This window comes from Mercenaria mercenaria, chromosome 17, assembly GCF_021730395.1.
Source record: "Mercenaria mercenaria strain notata chromosome 17, MADL_Memer_1, whole genome shotgun sequence".
Classification (NCBI taxonomy): Eukaryota; Metazoa; Mollusca; class Bivalvia; order Venerida; family Veneridae; genus Mercenaria; species Mercenaria mercenaria.
This window is the reverse complement of record NC_069377.1, coordinates 34,398,258-34,421,498: the sequence shown is the minus strand read 5'-3', so window position 1 is coordinate 34,421,498 and position 23,241 is coordinate 34,398,258. Positions and strand designations below refer to the sequence as shown.

The 23,241-nt window shown below is 35.4% G+C and overlaps 1 protein-coding gene across 2 annotated transcripts; it reads left to right on the top strand.

Moving 5' to 3' along the window:
• Positions 1 to 490: 490 nt before the first annotated feature.
• On the top strand, positions 491 to 21,386 carry LOC128549899 (uncharacterized). Of its 2 annotated transcripts, XM_053527646.1 has the most exons (5): positions 491 to 794; positions 14,779 to 16,199; positions 17,457 to 17,712; positions 18,329 to 18,732; positions 20,859 to 21,386. In XM_053527646.1, exons 2-5 carry the CDS (start codon positions 14,784 to 14,786, stop codon positions 21,087 to 21,089), a joined length of 2,307 nt encoding a protein of 768 aa, XP_053383621.1. In that variant the 5' UTR covers positions 491 to 794; positions 14,779 to 14,783; the 3' UTR covers positions 21,090 to 21,386. The 2 variants fall into 2 exon arrangements, with proteins under 2 accessions (XP_053383621.1, XP_053383619.1); XM_053527644.1 differs by lacking the exon at positions 491 to 794 and having other exon boundaries at positions 14,757 to 16,199.
• The last annotated feature ends 1,855 nt before the right edge of the window (positions 21,387 to 23,241 follow it).

Here is a 23,241-nt window from a genome sequence, read left to right as displayed (position 1 = left end):
TTAACGTCTGTGCGCGTGCCGAAGTACACATTTTTTTAATATTATTATTGGATAGTAGATATCGCATTCGGTATATCGCATGTTTCCGTAGAGGGATCGATCCCGATTCCCTATAAACAGTAACGAAAAAACATTGAAATCAACATGACGCCACCGTTGGTTGGTCCAAAATACACCGCCATGCCCCTCGCACCAAAATCATGATAATCACGAGTAATCGGAACGTTCGCGCGTTCTAACGTCACCACGGGGTCGTTTTTCAGATAGATTTACAGATACTGAAGGCATTGTGTTGAAAAACGCAATATGGGTGATACCTACATCGCCTAATACTGGTTATTGAATTTAATATGTTTATGTTTGTATATAGTGGGATTTATATGTATCAACTTTATGCATCGAGGCGTGTCTGCACTTTTAGCTCATAACAATATTGCGGTAAACGCCGAGGATAGCGGATAAGTCACGCATCACTCGTTGAATTATAGTATACGTTCAGGTGAAGGAACATGAATTTCGTGCTCCGAGTACCTTTTCACGGATTTCAAAGTGCGAAATTTCAATTAATTTCTCTTGACAAACAGTAAGTACGATTTAAACTCGTTGATTGGACCATGTGATTGAATAATGGTCTAAGAATAGCAGATTAGTCTATGTATGTAATCTTGAATTTCTCTGCACAATTGAATGCCAAGTGTAATGTGTATTCATGACTAATAGTATCATAAATACAATGTTGCTCTGGATGATGCATTTTGTATACAGAGGGACGTAAACTGGTGAAGATATTACATGTAAGTAAAGTTGTTTATATTAAAGCATGTGCTATAGAGTTCAATCTCACATGATTTTGTATATAGTTGTATATTTAGATAGAGATGTCTATTGTAAAATCTGGATGATGCCAGTGGTGTGGAATGTCAAGGGTTATACTAGTTACCAGCCTTATCCTGAAAATGTCTACAAGGATACCTTGGTGATTTTTTTGCTTTTATCATTTTACAGTTTTAACTCAAAACACAATGTAGTCATTTCAGAGAGGCAAGCATGTATGAATTTATAGATTAAATGCAGATACAAGAATCAATTTATCTTTATGTATAAAACAAGCGTTGAACTGTAGAACCCAAATATTAATTGTGATGTAACGTAAATATATATCAACCTTTCATATAGATGTATATGTATATTATGTATGTGTATGTGACATATACTTACATACAGTTATATATGTATCAAAAGTCATTTGTTAAGTAAAGAGAAAAACCTTCGCCGTTAATGACATTGTAAACCGTAAAATATGTTATACGTGGAAGTTTAAATTAACGCCAAAATATTTTGTTTAATTCATGTAACTGATAATCAACTCTCTTGAAAACATATATGAGCCGTGCCATGAGAAAACCAACATAGTGTGTCTGCGACCAGCATGGATCCAGACCAGCCTGCGCATCCGCGCTGTCTGGTCAGGATCCATGCTGTTCGTTTTCAAAGCCTATTGGAATTAGAGAAACTGTTGGCGAACAGCATGAATCCTGACCAGACTGCGCGGATGCGCAGGCTGTTCTGAATCCATGCTGGTCGCAAAGCCACTATGTTGGTTTTCTCATGGCACGGCTCATATTTGTTTAAAAAATTATCCTGAGTATCCTCTATTTGTAATTTTCTTACTTATGCTGTACATGATATTAAAAAAACTGAATCACACGTCAGATGTAATGTATCACGTGGTATCAGCTGAAACATAATTTGTCAATATACTGATGATCTACAGTTTGATTACTAAGTCATACTTGTTTACGTTTTCAACCTAAAATTTCTCTACTTACAAAATGACTTTTCTACTTTTTGATTATGCTTTGTTTTAGCTTGAGCTCATTTTTTTTTATACAAGACACACTAAAATATGGAACCCTGTGCGCAATCTTTAATGTTTACAAACATGTTGTTTACGAAATCGAATAAAGTATATGTTCTGTGCAGCGTAGCCGCTTATTAAATCCGCTAGATAAATAACTTAAGGCATCGCCACAGTCACAACTCAGTATCAGTTCATATTTTCAGGCCGAGTATTTTTCTCTTGAAAATTGCACTAAAGCCTTAACAGCTGGTCAAATTATCATCAGCATAAGAAGCATATGATGATTTATAGTAAATATGCCGCTTGTAAAATATTTGAGTCTCGTTTAGACCGAAAATTTACCCCAAAATATTGAAATTTTATGTGCAGTAGAACTCCAATATAAAAATATTACAAAGACAAAATTTAGTTAATTTCATAGTACAATATGTATACTACAAACTCCTACGGATTTTTGTCGAAATTGTTCCTGGTTATTGTACCCCCCGACAACAAAGTTGTAAGGGGGGGTATACTGGTTTCAGGTTGTCTGTCTGTCTGTCTGTCTGTCCGTCTGTCTGTCTGTCCGTCTGTCCGTAGACGCAATCTTGTGCGCACCATCTCTCCTTATCCCCTTGACAGAATTTAATGAAACTTCACACAAGTGATCAGTACCAACAGTAGTTGTGCATGGGGCATGTTAGGTTCTTTTAGAAAAAAAAATTGCAGAGTTATGGGACTTTGTTTTTTTGTTGCTATACTATATACATAGACACAATCTTGTGCGCACCATCTCTCCTCATCCCCTTGACACAATTTAATGAAACATCACACAAGTGATCAGTACCAACAGTAGTTGTGCATGGGGCATGTTAGGTTCTTTTAGAAAAAAAATTTGCAGTGTTATGGGACTTTGTTTTTTTGTTACTATACTATATACATAGACACGACACAATCTTGTGCGCACCATCTCTCCTCATCCCCTTGACACAATTTAATGAAACTTCACACAAGTGATCAGTACCAACAGTAGTTGTGCATGGGGCATGTTAGGTTCTTTTAGAAAAAAAAATTGCAGAGTTATGGGACTTTGTTTTTTTGTTACTATACTATATACATAGACACAATCTTGTGCGCACCATCTCTCCTCATCCCCTTGACACAATTTAATGAAACTTCACACAAGTGATCAGTAACAACAGTAGTTGTGCATGGGGCATGTTAGGTTCTTTCAGAAAAAAAATTTGCAGAGTTATGGGACTTTGTTTTTTTTTGTTACTATACTATATACATAGACACAATCTTGTGCGCACCATCTCTCCTCATCCCCTTGACACAATTTAATGAAACTTCACACAAGTGATCAGTAACAACAGTAGTTGTGTATGGGCCATGTTAGGTTCTTTCAGCGACAAAAATTGCAGAGTTATGGGACTTTGTTTCTTGTTAACATACTATGTACATGCAGTCTGCACATGCAATCTTGTGCATGCCTAATCTACCAAACCCTTACACACAATTTAATGAAACTTCACACAAGTGATCAGTACCAACCCTAGTTGTGCATGGTGCATGTTACATTCTTTTAGATAAATATTCTGCATAGTTATGGGACTTTGTTTTTTGTTACTATACTGTATACATACAGTCTATATACATACAGTCCACATAATTATGCAATCTTGTGTGCGTCAGATTGCAATGTACTGTGTCAGTGCATGCGGGGGGTACATTCATCACCTTTAGTGATAGCTCTAGTTGCATTAGACACAAAAAGACAACCCCATGTAAATTTAATTTAAAATGTTGTTTGTACATGCATTACTGACCACAGGTAGCCATGCAGGTATAGTAGTCGCAACTTGACCACGATGGTTGACCTTCAGCAGATTATTCATATCGATTATTTCATTGTAGAAATAAAGGATAAATAGGGTAGCCATGTATATTTTTATGGAATTAATTTGTATACAGTGCAGTATCAAAGTATGTATACTTACATTTGATCAGTTAAAACTTTCCAATACACTAATTTATAATTACATAAATTGACATTTCGACTTTCTCATGCAGCTCGTGTTTTACGTACACCCCTTTTCAATAATATGTTGTGCCTCATTAAGTATTATAATATAAAGGTCAACCATCGGGGTCAAGTTGCGTCCACTATAAACCTATACATAATCCTATAATATCACCTGTTTATATACATGTAAATTATGTGTGAACAGATAACACAAATTGGATAAATTGATGGTGTTGGGATTTTTGTGTATAATTCAGTAATCAGGTAAAATTTCAAAATAATTTCTGAAGACTTTATTCTTCACGGTCTGTTTTACAATTGGCTGTAATTATCTTTGAAATGTATTGAATATATATTGAGTTTGACTGCAGATAAAATTGCAAAATTTTGTCATAAAAAATATCGAATAAAGGCATAATACAGGTAGTGAAATGCACATCCTTCTACTTGCATATGTTCACATAGATATAATTATGACAAATTTATTGACTTTATAGTTACCACTTAGATATCTAGTCATCTTTTATTTTTATGAAAATTTGCATGTAAAATTTTGAGTCAAATGGCTGTCACTGTAGGCGATGCCTAAATGCACTGGGGTTTTTTTTGTGTGTGTGTTTTTTTTTTTCTATCTTGTTTATTTTCCGTCACCAACAGTATAGCTTCTAAATGACAGAGCTAACAAAATTCCATCTAGTAGCACAAATAAGCCAATAAGTATTTCATAATTCTCTGTCTCCGTCTTCATTACTTATCAGGACCGGCTTCCAAGCCACCACGTGGTTGCTGTGTGAGCGTGCATGCCTTTCAGTTTAGTCCAATAAAACACAATTTGTCTCCATATCTATACAGATTGGTCAATCATTTAGTACGGGGGCCAATGAGGTCTATTATGCATCCCCCACCCCTAGACTTTTTTTCATAGGTACCAAATTGTTCGGCAGGACCAACCCTTTGGAAATAAAAAATGTTCCCATGAAAAAACTCTTTTCAACTATATAAGATTTCACTGTTTCCATGGCAACCGTTCATTTTCTCTCAGTGTTTTGTAATATATTATTTTGTTACTTTTATGGCACATTTGTTTACTCAAAACTGGATGTGCTCAGCTAATGTGCATAAAATGAACCAGTGTCACACACAACGAATAAAATTCTGAAACCCCTAAAACTGAATAAAATGATATAATTAATTGTTATCAATGGAAAACCAATTTTTATGTAGTCTATAATGTTTTTAGACATATTCTAGCATAAAACTGCTGTTCTTGTCACTTTTTGTGGGTGTTTTAACAGGAGAGAAAACGTGTGTTAACAGAGAGATTCTCGCGCTCACGTGCTGTTATAACACCTTTTTATATATGCACATTCCGTGGCAGAGCGTTAACGCATTACGGCCCCAAAATGGATAATTCAAATGGAAATGACGTCAACGTGAAAAAACAACTCGGATATTCGCGCGCATTTCATGGAAATTTAATGACGTTGAGGGATAATGTATTCATTTATTCGTTTTTTCGCGTTTTATGCTAGAATAGTGTTGGCGCATGTTATTTTGGTGTTATAACGTCTTCAGAATCCCTCGGGATACGTTGGTACCCTCGCCCTACGGGCTCGGGCACCAACCAATCCCTCGGGATTCTGCAGACGTTATAACACGAAAAAACATGCGTTATCCCTACAGAATTAACACTTTATTAAAGGAAAAATAAAAATGTAACATACATTACACATGTTACGTTACCATTTCAACAACCTTGTTGTATTGCATCAGTTATTCAGAAAATATGCCATAAACATGGTTAATATTAATTATTTGATACTATAATAATACAATATACTTCTTTACTTGTCAGAGAGTGTGATATTTTTTCCGTAACGCACTTTAAAATACGTTACCACTACCATTGCTTTTTAAAAAGATATTTAAAAAGAAGTTGAAACCCAAATTGTCGCATACCGATTTATTTAAACTGTTAGCTGTTAGTTTTAAGAAGGTTTTCTTCTGTTATTTCAGAAGAAATAGCCTAAAATATATATTGCACCATACATGTAACTCTAATTTTAGATGGAATTTCAATAAAACACGCAATTATATTTATCTGTGCATCCATAATATTATGATCATACAGCTGATACTTCCTGTTAGTAAGTCAAGTTTTATAAAAAGTACTTTTTGAATTGTAGAAAAAGTAGCATTAAAAGAACATATACAAAACCAACCCTAGCTTTATAGGATAAATCATAGGGTCCCGAGTCAGATATCTGGAGGAGGCCCTTAATTGCTCTCCGTGACGATTAAATAAAGACATCGTGTCTAAAGTCGGCTTAGTAGAAGTAGACTTACACCCACCTGTATAATATGAAGAACTTAGCACTTGCCTGCAGAGAATTGAGTAGTTCCGGTACAGAATCCATGGACACTTGTTAGGTTACCTGCTCAACATTACATGACTGAATTTCTTTTGCAAAGTTGTGCTAAACCAAAACTAATAAACAAAAGAAAATATGCTGGTACTTAAAGTAAAAACTTTAGATTTAAAACTAAAACCAGCTGAACAAAATTGTTTTAGTGATACCAAATCAAGATATAAGAAATATATAAAACTTTATACATATGAAATAAAGAAAACTATTGTAGTCATTTTGAAACATTTACAAGAATGACAGAATGTACAAAATATTTTTTGGTATTCTAAATTGTACAGACAAGGGCTAAATTATATTGTGTGTTGGAATATTCATTGATATACCGTAACATTAAGAGAAACACTACTAAGAGTAACTATGCATCAATCATAACAAAAAAGTTTGATTATCAATTAAGTTACATACCAAAGGTTATTATGACAAAGGCATTACCTCTCTTTGCCAAAAGTTCTAACTGTAGCAAGAAACTCGAGAGTATGATACAAATTGCTTCAGAATCAAAGTGTAATCAAATTTCATTTATAAAAATAAAGTGATTTTGAGAACCTATGATCTTCTTTTGTCATTTGCTTTCTAATTTATGAATGATATGCTATAAAGCAACATATTATTCATAACAGATAACCAACAAGAGAGCAATTTATTTATTTATTTGGGTTTTACGGCGCATCAACACAGTATAGGTTATATGGCGCCAAACAGGAGTACAAAGTTTGGTTTCACATCTCATTTACATCGAAATAAAAACATGAGGTATGGAAGTAAAATTTGCATACCTGCTGGAATCACAGAGTTACAGCAAAACCAAGTGTTAAGACCCTATTAGTCGCCTCTTACGATCATGCAAGGGTAAGGCAGTGGTTCCAATTCTTTTCATACATAGATCGTTCCAGAACCACATGGGGCGAAAAGAGAGCAAATATGCTATATTAGGTAACATTAAAGTGAAAACATCATAAGTAACATCTTAATCAAGACGTGCAGAATTTGATTCTTGTAACATTACTGCCTCATAATTTATGCATTCCATGTTTTTCAGACATTTCATCTGATTTTAAGTTCAAATTTTAAGTAATCCATAAAATTTCACTATAACAGAACACTGTTTAAGCTAGTGCTAGGGGTATGAGGGCAGTTTCACATTTCACTACATCTAACGAACAATCAAATCAAGTCAGCTGTTACTTTGCTCGATTGTGTTGTTACGCTTCAAAAGGATGAGCTTAAAAAACAATTTGCTATCCCTTAAATACTCTTTAAGTGCCATCTGATGGTTGCTTCAAAAGGATAATACTATTTAAGAAAACACTGAGAGACTTTCAGATCAGATCAAAACTGTTTGGTACATTTAAATTAATTTAAAACTTAAAAAATATTATTTTCTAATAACATTTTGTCATTTTGTAACATTCTCATTAATATTCCTGAATATGCAAATAAGATAAGTTAATTGACATACAAATGTTGCTTCTTAAAGGCCAATGTCTTAGCTCCATTTTGACACCATTTTTATTGTTTTATCATCAAAACTGACCAAGATATGACTAATTATCCTTTATATGGTCGTATTTTCCAAAAATAAACGGTTGCCATGGAAACAGTGAAATCTTATATAGTTGAAGAGTTTTTTCATGGGAACAATTTTTATTTCGAAAGGGTTGGTCCTGCCGAACAATTATGGTACCTATGAAAAAAAGTCTAAGGTAGAGGGGGGTGGGGGTGCATGGTAGACCCTATTGGCCTCCTACCTAATTTACATAAGCAAAATTAATGAATTCTGGAACAAGCCACAAGTAATAAACAAAAAAAATATTTCTCTTAAAATATAGATAAATTTTCATTCAAGTTACACCCTATGTCAATCAGTTTATCGCAATATAACACTTATAAATATGACCTGACTAATTGTTTTAGGGGCATATTGTGTGCACTTCGTGAGAAAATCAACATGTTTTTCTATAGTGAAGTAATTATTAATTAACCTAAATTTTAATCTGTTTCGTCTCGTCTTTTTGTAGGAAAAGTGTTTATTTACTTATGACAAAATGTAAGGAGACTGTGTTTTCTTTCCAAAGAAAGAAATTACCGGTATATCATTTTCTTTACATCTGTTCTGTTCTGTAATGTTTACAATATAGGGTCTATGTATCTGTATGAAAAATAGATCTCAGGTATTTGCCGAATTGCAAAACTGTGACTGCCTTTAATTGTTGGCAGGTGATTGAAATAATAGGATTTCTTACGAGATTTTGATAGACAAAACCACAGTAAGTTGACAGGCAATTATTTCATTGTATTTTATATAAGTTGTAAGCCACAATATATGAGCCTCTTTAACAAAAGCTAATAAAGGTAGAAACTACAGCAAAGTTTTAATTAGGCCATGAGTCATCTTACATCTGTCAAGTTTTGTCGTAAGTTTTCATGATCTGTCAAAATTATTTTTTTCCCATTCTGCAAATGCATTGAACATTATTGTAAGTATCTTGGAGATTGTAGTTTGTAACTCCCTACATTCCATATCAGTATCTGTGTTGAGCTTACTGAAGTCGCGTAAGAATTTCTGTTGCGTTTTAGTTTATTGATGATAGATCTAATGTGGTAAACAAAACTCGCTCTTAAGAAATAACAAGAGGGCCAAGATGGTCCTAGGTCGCTCACCTGAGAAACACAATATAACACACAGTGTAAACATGCTTGACCTAGTGATTTCATAGGAAAAGATATTCTGACCAATTGGAGCAAAAACCTCGAGTATAAACAAGTATTTTCTTTGATTTGACCTAGTGACCTAGTGTTTGACCCCAGATGACCAATATTTGAACTTGACCTAGATTTCATCAAGGCTATCATTCTGACCAAATTTCATGAAGATCAATTGAAAAATACAGCCTCTATCGCATACACAAGGTTTTGCCTTGATTTGACCTAGTGACCTAATTTTTGAACCCAGATGACCCATATTCGAACTTGACCTAGATTTCATCAAGGCTATCATTCTGAGCAAATTTCATGAAGATCAATTGAAAAATACAGCCTCTATCGCATACACAAGGTTTTTCTTTGATTTGATCTAGTGACCTAGTTTTTGACCCCAGATAACCCATTTTAAACTCGGCCTAGATTTCATCAAGGTAATCATTCTGACCAAAATTCATGAAGATCAATTGAAAAATACAGCCTCTATCACATAAACAAGGCTTTTCCCTGATTTGACCTAATGACCTAGTTTTTGACCCAAGATAAACCATTTTCGAATTCGGCCTAGATTTCATCAAGGCAATCATTCTGACAAATATTTATGAAGATCAGTTGAAAAATACAGCCTCTATCGCATACACAAGGTTTTTTCTTGATTTGACCTAGTGACCTAGTTTTTGACCCCAGATGACCCATTTTCGAACTCGGCCTAGTTTTTATCAAGGTAATCATTCTGACCAAATTTCATGAAGATCAGTTGACAAGAGGGTCATGATGACCCTGAGAAATATGAGCTACATGTTTCAAATGTAAAACTGATGATTTTTAGAATTTTTTTGGAAGATTTTCCGATGTACAATCAAGTAACCCCTGGGGCGGGACCAATTTTACCCCGGGGGTCAAGATTTGAACAAATTTTGTAGAGGTCCACTAGGCAATGCTACATGTCAAATATCTAAGCTCTAGGCCTTCTGGTTTATTTTTAGAAAAAATTGAAGATTTTTCTATGTACAATCAAGTAACCCCATGGGGCGGGGTCAATTTGACCCCGGGGTATATGATTTGAACAAATTTTGTAGAAGTCTACTAGGCAATGCTACGTGTGAAATATCTAAGCTCTAGGCCTTCTGGTTTATTTTTAGAAAAATTTGAAGATATTTCTATGTACAATCAAGACACTCCATGGGGCGGGGTCAATTTGACCCCGGGGTGCATGATTTGAACAAATTCTGTAGAAGTCTACTAGGCAATGCTACAAGTTAAATATCTAAGATCTAGACCTTCTGATTTATTTTTAGAAATTTTTTGAAGATTTGCCTATGTAAAATCAAGTGACCCCTGGGGCGGGGTCAATTTTTACCGCGGGGGTCACGATTTGAACAAATTTTGTAGAGGTCCACAAGGCAATTCTACATGTCAAATATCTAAGCTCTAGGCCTTTTGGATTATTTTTAGAAAATTTTGAAGAGTTTTCTATGTACAATCAAATAACCCCATGGGGCGGGGTCAATTTGACCCCGGGGGTCATGATTTGAATAAATTTTGTAGAGGTCTACTAGGCAATGCTACATGTGAAATATCTAAGCTCTAGGCCGTCTGGTTTATTTTTAGAAATTTTTTGAAAATTATCCTATGTAAAATCAAGTGACCCCAGGGGCGGGGTCAATTTTGACCCCGGGGGTCATGATTTGAATAAATTTTGTAGAGGTCTACTAGGCAATGCTACATGTCAAATATCTAAGCTCTAGGCCTTCTGGTTTTTTTTTTTTTAATTGAAGATTTTCCTATAGAAATATATGTAAAATCGAGTGACCCCAGGGGCGGGGTCAATTTTGACCCCAAGGTCATGATTTGAACAACTTTAGTAGAGGTCACATGTCAATTATCTAAGCTCTAGGGCTTCTGGTTTTGAGAAGATTTTTTAAGATTTTCCTATGTAAAATCAAGTGACCCCTGGGGCGGGGTCAATTTTGACCCCAGGGTCATGATTTGAACAAACTTGGTAGAGGTCCACTAGGCAATGCTTCACACCAAATATCTAAGCTCTAGGGCTTCTTTGGCTCTGGTGAGCTAAAAATGGTTCCTTTCTGAAGGGTCAAGAAAAACATTAGACTGAACCGTAGGCTAACGCCATGAATTTTGGAAAGAACTGGATATTTTTGTTCTTTCATCATTCACTGGAAATTCAAAACGTTGTAGATCTACACCTTATATTTCGTAATTCTACCAGTGTCTGAAAGTAAATCAAATTTAAGTAGAACTAGCGAAATAGGTCTATATATTTTCCTTCTATGACCTAGTTACTAATAATGCGAGTAGCTCTAGTGTAGATAAAAATGTAAAATCTAGTGTTCACCACTGTCCAGTGAAAATAGTTTTGACAAACACTTTTAGCTTGTACATAGGTTTCTCCGGCAAAATGTCACGTACAGCATCATGACGTCATTATAATATTATTGTGACGTCACATTTTTCAGGTAAGAATATTTTTATGACATATTTATGAGATAATCTACGCTTTTGTAAGTGTTAATGTAGCCTACTTATATATCATTATTGATGTAACTCGCTTTTACTTTAATATTATTAATGATGTAAATCAGTATCCTATACTGATAGATCTATCCGTTATTCATATACTGTAACAGTGAAAATCATAAAATAATAGAGCTAGATCTTATTCCACTAGAAAATTTCAAGAATAATCTACTGTCATATTTGAGTAACTTAAAACATGAAGTAGATCTAAATTTAAATGTAATTTTAAATGCTAGATCTAAATCATCACAATACCATAGGATAAAGGCTAAGAATTTTAAAAGCATTATTAATCTGCACGCATACAATTGCACACTGGTCATAGTTTTCGCAGAAGCGGTGGTTCCAACGACACGGCGGTGGATAAATACGGCCGGCTGACTACATTACGGTAGATCTAAGTTTTCTAATGAGTTTTCCCATATTTTTCATGTTTGAATGAAAACAACCAGTGAGACAGGATCCCACGTGTACTTTACCAGTTACAAACACTTGTTGAGTGCAATTCTTTGTCATTATATTAAGGATAACATGGTGTAATAGGCCTCAATTTCACCAAAAGCGTACATACAACTTGATAATTTAAGCTTTAAAAGTGTCAAACGATAGAAATAAGGTGCATATTGACAAGTTATATAGTGACAGAAGTTCACAAAATTTTCCTTTAGATTACCTCCCCTGTTAATTTTGGTTTTTCATGAGTTATCTCCCCTGAAAACTAAAAAATAAATATGATTCTCTCCTTTTCCCTACGGGAATTTTAAATTTCTTTTTAATATTTGTATCAGAATCATATAATGCAGCTTTCTACCGCAAAATTTTCTCCAAACTCAAGTTCAGATTCTCATAATCAAAGAATCTTTATATTTCCCATAGGCATCAATGTTAACTGCAATACCGATTATCTCCCCCAAAAATGATACAATTTGAAAAATCTCTCGGTGAATTTTTTTTAATTGTGAATGTCTTTAAAGTGACCAAATTTCATTTAAATATTATCATCCAGTTACAAGATATGCAATATGGCTATTACACCATGTTATCCTTAATGTAAACACTTCTGTACAGTTTGACGAGGGACTGTCGTTTTTGTAGAATTTCCATCACAAATGGTAAAATCTTGTACAAAACGACCCCTGAGCACGTTTGCATTACATCGTTAGTATGACACTGTCAAGCAAAAACTATTTCTTAGTAGATCTAATCGGTGAATTTTCAATGCAGGCATAAATGATAATCGACCAAAAATGATTCCAACGCAGTGACTGACCGTGGGTACAATTGCAACGCATTGCGGTGTAGATCTATCTTGTTTCTTTAATGTTCGTTATGGACTTTTAACTTAACTAAACAGCACCTTTTCCCGGGATTTTGATTAGGGTAGGTCCAAGAAATCGCTTTGACATTAGGCATCAAAAGAAACCGAATGTTTAGTTATAATGTAATATTGATTTGCATTTCCGTTCTGTTGAATACATACACGAAAAGTAAGCTGAATGTTTTGAACCATAATTATGTTACTAAATCTAATGCCAAGAAATAACACCCTGTTCCTTCGTATCAAAAACACTTCAATTATGATTGCTTATATGAACGCATAAAAGATTTCTTTCACTTCATTTTCCCTAAATATATACAAAATATCAACTGACAATATCGATTGTTTAATTAAATGCTGACCACATTCGACTTTTACCTCATATAACATATTAGAGTCTACTTGTAAAAAGTCTTAACCCACATAACGCAGCTGCTCAATGGCATTTTGTTATGGTATGCTACGTATTAGTAATTGTATTGTACATTAGTCAAGTTGGTATGTTATATGAGTTAAAAGTCGCATGTGGTCGGCAGTTAATCAAACAATCAATATTGTCAGTTGATATTTTGTATATATTTAGGGAAAATGAATTTAAAGAAATCTTTCATGCGTTCATATAAACAGTATTTGTTATTTCTTGGCAGTAGATTAGAGGTTCAAAACATTAAGCTTATTTTTCGTGTAGTGCAGATCAATAGTATATTATTACTAAACATTCAATTTCTATTGATGTCTAATGTCAGAGTGATTTCATGGATATACCCTAATCAAAATCCCGGGAAAAGTGCTGTATAGTTAAGTTAGAAGTCCATGTAACGCACATTAAAGAAACAAAATACACCTTAATTGCAGACATAAAAATTCACCGATTACTAGGAAATAGTTTTTGCTTGACACTGTCATACTTACGATTTGATGCAAACGTGCCCAGGGGTCGCGTTTGTACAAGATCTTACTATTTGTGATGGAAATTCTACAAAAACGACAGTCCCTCGTCAAACTGTACAGAAGTGTTTACATTATAATATGACAAAGAATTGCAGTGAATAAGTGTTTGTGGCTGGAAGAGTACACATGTGGGCTCTTGTCTCACTGGTTGTTTTCATTCAAACGTGAAAAAAACATGGGAAAACTTATTAGAAAACTTACCGTTATGTAGTCAGCTGGCCATATTTATCCGCCGCTTCTGCAACGAATCCTCCACCGCCGCGGCGTTGGAACCACCGCTTCTGCGAAAGCTTTTGCCAGTGTAAGTTGGTTATAATATCATTTAAGCCTTAATGGAATTACTCCGCAGATGTATGGAGGGCTAACCTTTTGCTTGCTTTTCAAGTTTAATAAGGGTCCATCCGCCCTTTCAGGCACAGTATAGCATTTAGCTGTGTAGAGTATAAACCCCAGACTTACCGTTAAAAGTCCTCGTGTGTATGATAAGCATTTATATATGACGACCTATTGTTTGGCGCCATGTATTAGCGTAGAAACTTTTCTGTCACATTAATAATAAAAAAGACTTAGTACAACCGAAATAATACATATCAGAATCTTTTTTAAATACATCTAGACCTTCCGAATCGTTTAAACACCGCTTAGAATAAATCAGTCGGGCTACGCCATCACTGTTGTATAACGTTTTTGTCGTGTTTGAACCTGGTATTGATATGTATTATTTCCTAATTATCTACTGAAAACATGTAATTAATTACATTTTTAAGGCCAAATAAAAATCAATTGAAAAAGAAGATCTGGAAACAGAAATCACGACGTGACGTCATATTTTTTCAAGACGCATGCGTAACAAACTAATTTTTCGGAAAAAGTTATTGCTCACCATTTATTTTTTACTTAGATCTACTCTCGCCAATTTATTTGGTTAACGTAGTAATTCATTTTATTTTTTTCAGTTGCATGTTCAATATTTCAGAAGTGATGACTACAGATGTGTCTAAAATGGAATCAGAGGAGTCCATTGTCCAAAATGAACTTTACCCCGCAAGTTTGTCTATGTCACGAACATGCGCAGTGGACAGTAAAAATACATCACCGAAAAACATAGCATCGTGTCAAACCGTAACGCAAGTAAATGAAACTGTCAGTGTTGACGCCAGAAGTGCGTCTCAAGCCGAAATCATCGAGGGATCCATTTGTAAAGTCAGCAACAGCATTCCTGAAAATAACGAATTTCATGAAGAAACTTACCAAACACTTTGCAAAGATCCGTTAAAAGTCAACAGCAAAAGCTTAGTGGCTGAGACACAGACCGAGTCTAAGATGAAACACATTTCCTCAGGAAACGATTTGAGCGATCGTTTAAATAAAACTTCCGACGATATAATACCAGAAATGTCGAGAATGTCAGTAACAAGTCCATTCTTATCCCCATCTAGTGATTCAGTTAATGGAATACGGCATGACGAAAATGCTTCTAATTGCAAGCATGAAATGTATAATAAGTGCTCTGATGAACTTACTAAACCCATGGCAATAGATATGAAAGGAAAAGTTAAACCAACACAAGAAACTGTCGCTTCGTCTATTACTACAAATGTAGAACCAACAGCACAGAGAAGTGAGTCGTTGGAATCACAAATTGAACCTGTGAATGTTTGTCTGAACGCCAAAAAGGGGCAGGAACGTATTTCGGTAAAAGAACCAACTATACTTTCGGATGACACTCCTAAAACCACGCGTTCAGCCTCTGATTTAAACGAAACATGCACTGATGGGAGTAAAATCATATATTCGCGTGTTGGCATGGGAATACAATCAGACAATCGGTCTATGCATGGGAATGATGTAGATGCGCCAAATATGCATTGCATTCCTAAAGGTGCACACCGAGGACGAACACAAAACATGTGCAGGCCATCCGACGAACTGTTTCAAAGGTTGTCTTTGCCGACATTTAGATACAGCAATATAAGTGAACATGGCTGGAAACCTAAGGCCATCGAGCCCCTGCCAGTGCAAAGGCTACCCTATAACAAACTTCGACGTCGAAAATATGTGAAAACGTCATTGGATAGCGATAAACTAGATGCACTTGTTGCATTTTATGATAAAAAGTTGCAAACTGACGACGACCTTGAGATTAGTTCTATTGACTTTGTTGACGAGATTATAAAACAGATATTAGACTATACGAATGTGGCAACAGGTTACAAATACTCCCGCCTGGCAGATGACGAAGGCTCTGTGACAGTCGATGCAAATATTGGAAAACTTGACGAGCTAGATTACAGTGTTGAAATTGTACTGGAAGACAATGACGAGATACTGCTGTCTGATGAACCATTTAATATCGTGTATGCCAATGATGATATCGATGCTAATGTCATGGATGAGGTAATCACGCTTGATTAGTAGGCCTACAGATTTTTATGCCCCCGAAGGGAGGCATATTAGTTTTCAACTGTCCGTCCGTCCGTTAGTTAGTCAGTTAGTTAGTTCGTCACAACGTTAACTTTTTGCATGAAGGCACTTTACTCGCAAACCACTGCACCCAGGACCTTCAAACTTCACATGCTGATAGTACTTATTGAGTACACCACCCCTACTGACTTTGGGGTCACCAGGTCAAAGGTTAAGGTCACAGGGGCCAACGTTAACTTTTTTGCATGAAGGCACTTTACATGCGAACCACTGCACCCAGGACCTTCAAACTTCACATGCTGATATTACTTATTGAGTACACCATCCCTACTGACTTTGGGATCACCAGGTCAAAGGTCAAGGTGCTGCGGGGGCATTTGTCACCATTAGTGACAGCTCTTGTTCATTTTATTTACAACATTGCGTCTTTATTCCCCACCATTCTTGTTTAAACTATAGCCTTACGGCCTTTATATTTTTATATTCACTGCTTCTTTACATTCTTGAATAACATTAAGGAATGTCTGAATCGATATAAGCTGCTTTTATTTGAAATTTATTGTCAAACCTTTCTTAACGTTGCAAAATATCAAACAATTATTGAAAAAGATATTGCATTTTGAAAATCAAGAAAATGGAGGCAGTCATTTTTGTGCACTTTCATGGCGTCATACACACTGCTGAGTTATTAATTTCGCAAATTAACTTCTAAATAGGATTATTTTCAGTTTTGTTAAAACACATCCCGTAATTTCCTTCATTATACTTCTGGAAAGTAGCGAAATCATTTTACAAGTAAATACATTTGAAATAAATATCTAGACATGCACGGTATCTGCTATTTTGTTTAATTAGAAAAAATGGCTTATATTTTGATAGAATATTCAAACTGTAAGTGTACTCTGCCGCTTTTCGTTGTTTGTTTGAAAAACGGGTGTACGCATTGTAACAGCCGAAGATAATTCTAGAAAAATAAACGCGTAAAAGCCTCTACGATTGATACAAAAATACAATGTCGTACATCAGACAAGCGAATGATATAATTCTGACGAGCAAGTGTATTTAAAAATGTGTTCACAGGACGTTCTCTTTAACACGTTCATAAAGGTGTCTTTTAGAAAGAGATATTTCTTATTTAAATGAATTTATTATAACAACAATACAATTTTAAACATAGAAATATGCACGTGACAAATTCCATGTTAATACTAGTATATGTAAAACTTACAGATCCCAGCAACAATGTTTGTGAATGGTGGAAAACGTCTGTTTCCGGAAGAATTGCGTCCAATTGATTTAGAAGACGACCCCGTCGAGGTTCCAGATGGTCATGTAGCAGTATGGCTCGGACTTACTGATGCTTCACGATTTTTGGAATGTTGTACTTTCAAACGAACTGGGGAAGATAACGTCTGGGGATGGATTCTACCATATCAGCTGTTATATCATTTTCATGGAGTCATTGGTGAAACTATTCAAAATCTAGGTTAGTATACTCCATGCTCTTTTTTAAACTTTCCACGATGAAATACAGTGTATTTTACTTCACATAAATACTTAAAGAATGACTTAATGTACATTAATTGTTTCTTCGATTTACATTTGTATCATTTATTGAAAGTATATCTGGCAGCTCTGCATTTTAAAAGGAGTATAGCTCTGACACTTTAGTCAGATGATGTGACCTTAATCATAAGATATCATGTCAGGTGTATAAGGCAGTACTATAAAGTTGGGCACTGTGCTAACTGTTACAAGTAGACACGTGAAAAAGTGTTGTTTGTTTGTTTTTGGGTTAAACAGTATTTCAGTCATGTAATGGCGGGCAGTTAACCTAATCAGTGTTCCTGGATTCTGTACCAGTACAAACCTGTTCTCCGCAAGTAACTGCCAACTTCCCGCCCGAGGATCGAACTCACGACCCCGCGATCCGTAGACCGACGCTCTCCCTATTGAGCTAAGCGGGTAGGTGAAAAAATGTTGAAAAGGACGCTAAAGCCGAATACACATACACGGTAATATACACACGTATTAGTTTAATGCTTTAAATACTTTGGTACTTTGGCCAGAATGTTGATGTATTTTGATATATTCATTTGAAGAACTTGAAGGTGTATCATTGAACAATGGTGCAAGAGGTCCTGCGGTCACATTGACAATCCTTCAACAGGATGGACCTAATATATCTGTCGACATTACCCCCAAACTGAACATTGCAGCAGAAAATCTCAAGGTAACGGATTTTCATTGGCCGAGATTTGATACAAAAAGATGGCTGAAAAAGTCTAAGATAAAGAAAGTATGTGCTCAGACAATTTACTTGGTACCAAAGGGAGATAAATATTGGAAAATTTCGTTTGCGAATCTTGAAAACGAGCTTCTGGATGATATTGATGACATAGGAACATGGCGGAAACAGTGTCTCCGAATTATGAAGAAGAAACTAATTCAGTGGAAATCCAAATCTCGTGCAGGTCTAAAATGTCTCTCCTCTTATCTCTTGAAGGTAAGTATTAGTTAAATTGTCCACATATAATGTAGTTCTTGATAACAAATTGCTGGAATGCTTCAAGAAATTCAAAAAGACTAAAAAGTAGGTCCTTTTAAATGACATATATAATTTTAATAGCGGCGTAGTGATGTTCAAAACTTTTAGAAAACACTGTAAGTTAAGCGTTCATAATCAATCCATTTTATTCCGAAATAACAATTAAAAGAAATTTATAAATTGCTTGTTTTATAGTCTTTCCATTGATCAAAACATTATTGAAATAATTTGTGTTTTAATAAGGTTTATACCGTTAGAAAAACATCACTGTTTACAAAAAACATGGACGGTCGGCCGATCACTGTCTTATCAGTTCTAAAAATAGAAAATACACCGGATTTGTATACAAACACGATCTCTCCTATAAGCATCGCCGGATATTTAGTCTAAATGCTGATTTTGATTTCAGATGGACTGCTTCAAAATATCCATTATTTGTTGTGTGTAACAAAATACCCGACTTGGCTACTTAGGATGATCCACATATATTTAGAAACTTCTCTCATTTTTAGCTCCACTATTCGGAGAATAGGGGGGCTATACTACTCGCCCCGGCGTCGGCGTCGGCGTGACCCTTCTTGGTTAAAGTTTTTCGGCAACCTTTGTTTTTCTGTCATATCTTTGTTACTATTGCTTATATCTGACTGTAACTTCACATAAACATTGTCCAGTATACAAACAATGTATGTATATGGGCTGAGCCCATTATACCCAAGGTCAAGGTCACCAAGGTGTTATACTTAGAAAGGTTTTCGGCAACCTTTGTTTTTCTGTCATATCTTTGTTACTATTGTTTATATGTTACTGTAACTTCACAAAAACATTGTCCAGTATACAAGCAATATATGTGTATGGGCTGAGCCCATTATACCCAAGGTCAAGGTCACCAAGGTGTTATACTTAGGTTATTTTTAAGGTTAAAGTTTTTCGGCAACCTTTGTTTTTCTGTCATATCTTTGTTACTATTGCTTATATCTTACTGTAACTTCACATAAACATTGTCCAATATACAAACAATGTATGTGTATGGGCTGAGCCCATTATACCCAAGGTCAAGGTCACCAACGTGTTAAACTTAGGTTATTTTTAAGGTTAAAGTTTTTCGGCAACCTTTGTTTTTCTGTCATATGTTTGTTACTATTGCTTATATCTTACTGTAACTTCACATAAACATTGTCCAGTATACAAGCAATGTATGTGTATGGGATGAGCCCATTATACCCAAGGTCAAGGTCACCAAGGTGTTATACTTAGGTTATTTTTAAGGTTAAAGTTTTTCGGCAACCTTTGTTTTTCTGTCATATCTTTGTTACTATTGCTTATATCTTACTGTAACTTCACATAAACATTGTCCAGTATGCAAACAAAGTATATGTAGGGGCTTGACCCATTATACCCAAGGTCAAGGTCACCAAGGAGTTATACTTTGAATTATTTTCATGTTAAATTTTTTCGAAAGCTTCGTTTATAGACATATCTTTGGTACTTTAAAAGATAATGACTTGAAATTAAAAGTATTTGTTTATAATAATCCGCATGAACTCTAATTGTGTTTTTGACAGAATTATGCCCCTTTTGTACTTAAACTTTTTTGCAATCTTCGCTTTCTGGGTACTACTTTAATGCAATATAAGATAAAGACTTGAAACTTAAAATGTATCTTTATCATCATCATCTGCACGTGTGGTAACATTCCCATAACTCCGATTTGTATTTTTTTGAACGAATTATGCCCCTTTTATACTTAAATTTTGTTTTGTTTTCTGAACATAACTTTGGTACTATATAAGGTAATGACTTGAAACTCAAAATATATCTTTATCATCATCATCTGCATGTGTTGTATCAATCCTAATAACTCAGATTTGTGTATTTGATGGAATTATGCCCCTTGGTGTATCTTCCTTTTAAAGTAGAGGTCTCTTGTTCAGACATATATTCATTTTACTGTCAAATCCCCGAATAGTGGAGCGCGCTGTCTTACGGACAGTTCTTGTTAAAACGATCAGGTTAATGTCCACAAAGCACATTCTGCAGGAATTTTCAATTTTAATCGGTGAAATTTCTTTTCTGCTGCTTTTCAGACGACACTACTTTGGCTGTGTGAAATTTTGCCAGACGACAAATTCTGGACCAGTAACCAGCTAGCGAATCGTTACCTCAACTTCCTGCAAGAGCTAGAACATCGGCTTGAAAAGAAAAATATGGGAGAATATTTTAATCCCTCAGTAAACCTTCTGGAGTATAAGGATGATGAAGATATGGAGGAACTGAGGCAGTTTCTACTAGACGAAATTGAAGAGTTTACAAAATAATGTATCCAACGAGACAATTGACAGAAATAGATTATCTGATTAGCTAAGGAACATTTTGAAAGTCCTGTATTGTCACAAACATGCAAATTCTCTAGACAAACTAGGCGCATAAAATACAAAAAAACACCAATCATTTCCAAAATATATATATAACTCCTTGCATTGCAAGTACTTGATATGAATGTCTTTCTAGTTTGTCCAGAAAAGAGTGTGCCTGTGATTTTAGATGCAGCCTAAGAAAGTCATGATAAGTAAAAAGGAGACACGTTGCAATTGAAAATAAATCATTTAATGGAATCACAGTCGCATGTTATTTTTTGTTGGGATTTAGCTTTACTATCGTTTTTAAAAGTACAGACACAACATATTGATTACAAACTGGACGAAGTAGAAAGCTTTCAGGTTCGTGAAACTCTCTCCTAATTGGGAGGTCCCGATTCTTTTCTTAAGACTTTAACCCTGCTAATTTCTTAAAACGGATTGGCCCATCATTCAGTTTGGGCAGTACCACTGTAGAGATAATAAACGTTTTTTTTTGTGTTTGTGTATTAACGTCTGCAGAAGCCCGCGGGAATGTTTGTGACCGAGATCGACATTTTCATCCATAGGGTTAACAAACGTGTAGTGTCGCTATTCTTGCATAAAGAACATGACACAAAGACTAAATGTATTGTTTTCATATGAGGTGACTTAATGATTCCTGTACAATCTTTATTCCCATCCCGTTGTTCTTGGAAACGGTAAGCATGTTTTTCCATAACCGATACCCACAAATTAACAAGCATTATTTCTCGTTAGTACACACATGACATTACCCATAATGTTGCATATTACTTAAAAAAACAATCGCACAAGTTACATGCGGTTATTTACGATTACCGACAAAAATTGAACCAATGCCGAGTTCAAAAGAAGCTGTAGTAAGCACATTGCTGACTCCGCAGGGGAGAGAGCAGTGCGTTTGGAGTTTGATAACTGATACAGCAAAACATACAATCAGGAAGGTCTAATACGGGGAGTAGAAACTCCGTATAAATCAATACATTTATCTGTACTATGCTGTCGTCCATACCTGTAAATATCGACCAGTCGTTAGCGATCGATATTTTGTTTTCGCCACTATCGATTAGCGCGTAATTAGCATATTACCTCATGTATCAGTTGTTCCAGATACAATGGATTAGATTTTATCTTTTATGCTATAAAAAGAGGTTATTATGAAAGCTGCAAGATGCAGATACCAGATGTCCATCGGTCTTGATCTAAGCATTTCAAAAATCATGTATTGAAAGCACGCAAGATGCCAGGTATATATCATTTGAAAGGGGCTCATATTTCACCACACATTTTTCATTTTTTTGATTGATTTAGGATGAAAATATGGGTTTTTATCTGCCTGGTCAGGTTTTCTTCATCCCAGATGACACACGTGCCTGTGTACATGGGCTAATAAAGAGAAGAATTAAGGGTGAGGTTAGGCGCACTATAAACCTGTTTAAGCTCCCCTGTGGTGGTTTTGCCACTAATCGTTCCAAGGCGTTGCCCCACTGTGATCCTTTACCTTTTGTGTTTGCTTTGTGATAGTGCGTGTTGGTCGTGTACGCGTCCGTATCCTGGGTTAACGTTTGGGGAGGCTGCGTTCAAGTTTGGAACGTAGCTTTCCCTGTTGGATATTTATCCTCTTTGTTGTACTATTCAAAGGGGTGTTCACTGAAAATCTACTGTAAAGTGACTGAATAGCGAACAGTACAGATCAAGGTCAGCCTGACCAACGTGCAGACTGATCTTGGTCTGCACTGGCCGCAAAGGCAGAATCCTTTGTCACCGGCAGGCTCGCTTAAAAATTGGACAATATTCAGGGCAAACATTATTATAAAGGTTGACGTAAATACCATAGGCCGAAGTTGAAAAGTGAATTAAATATACCGCGATAAACTTTCGTTTTCACATTTTTTCAACAAAATCACACTTTTAACTCGTCATAATTTATTAAATATAGGTTAGTTTTGAACGGGAAGCACATGGCATGTTCTTCGTTCATGCTACTTTTTACAGAAATAAAAATCTTTAACATATTTTGCACCAGCCGATTCTTGGATGGAGAATACTTACCCCAATGCAGATACCGGCAAAAATATAGGTGAACTGTTTC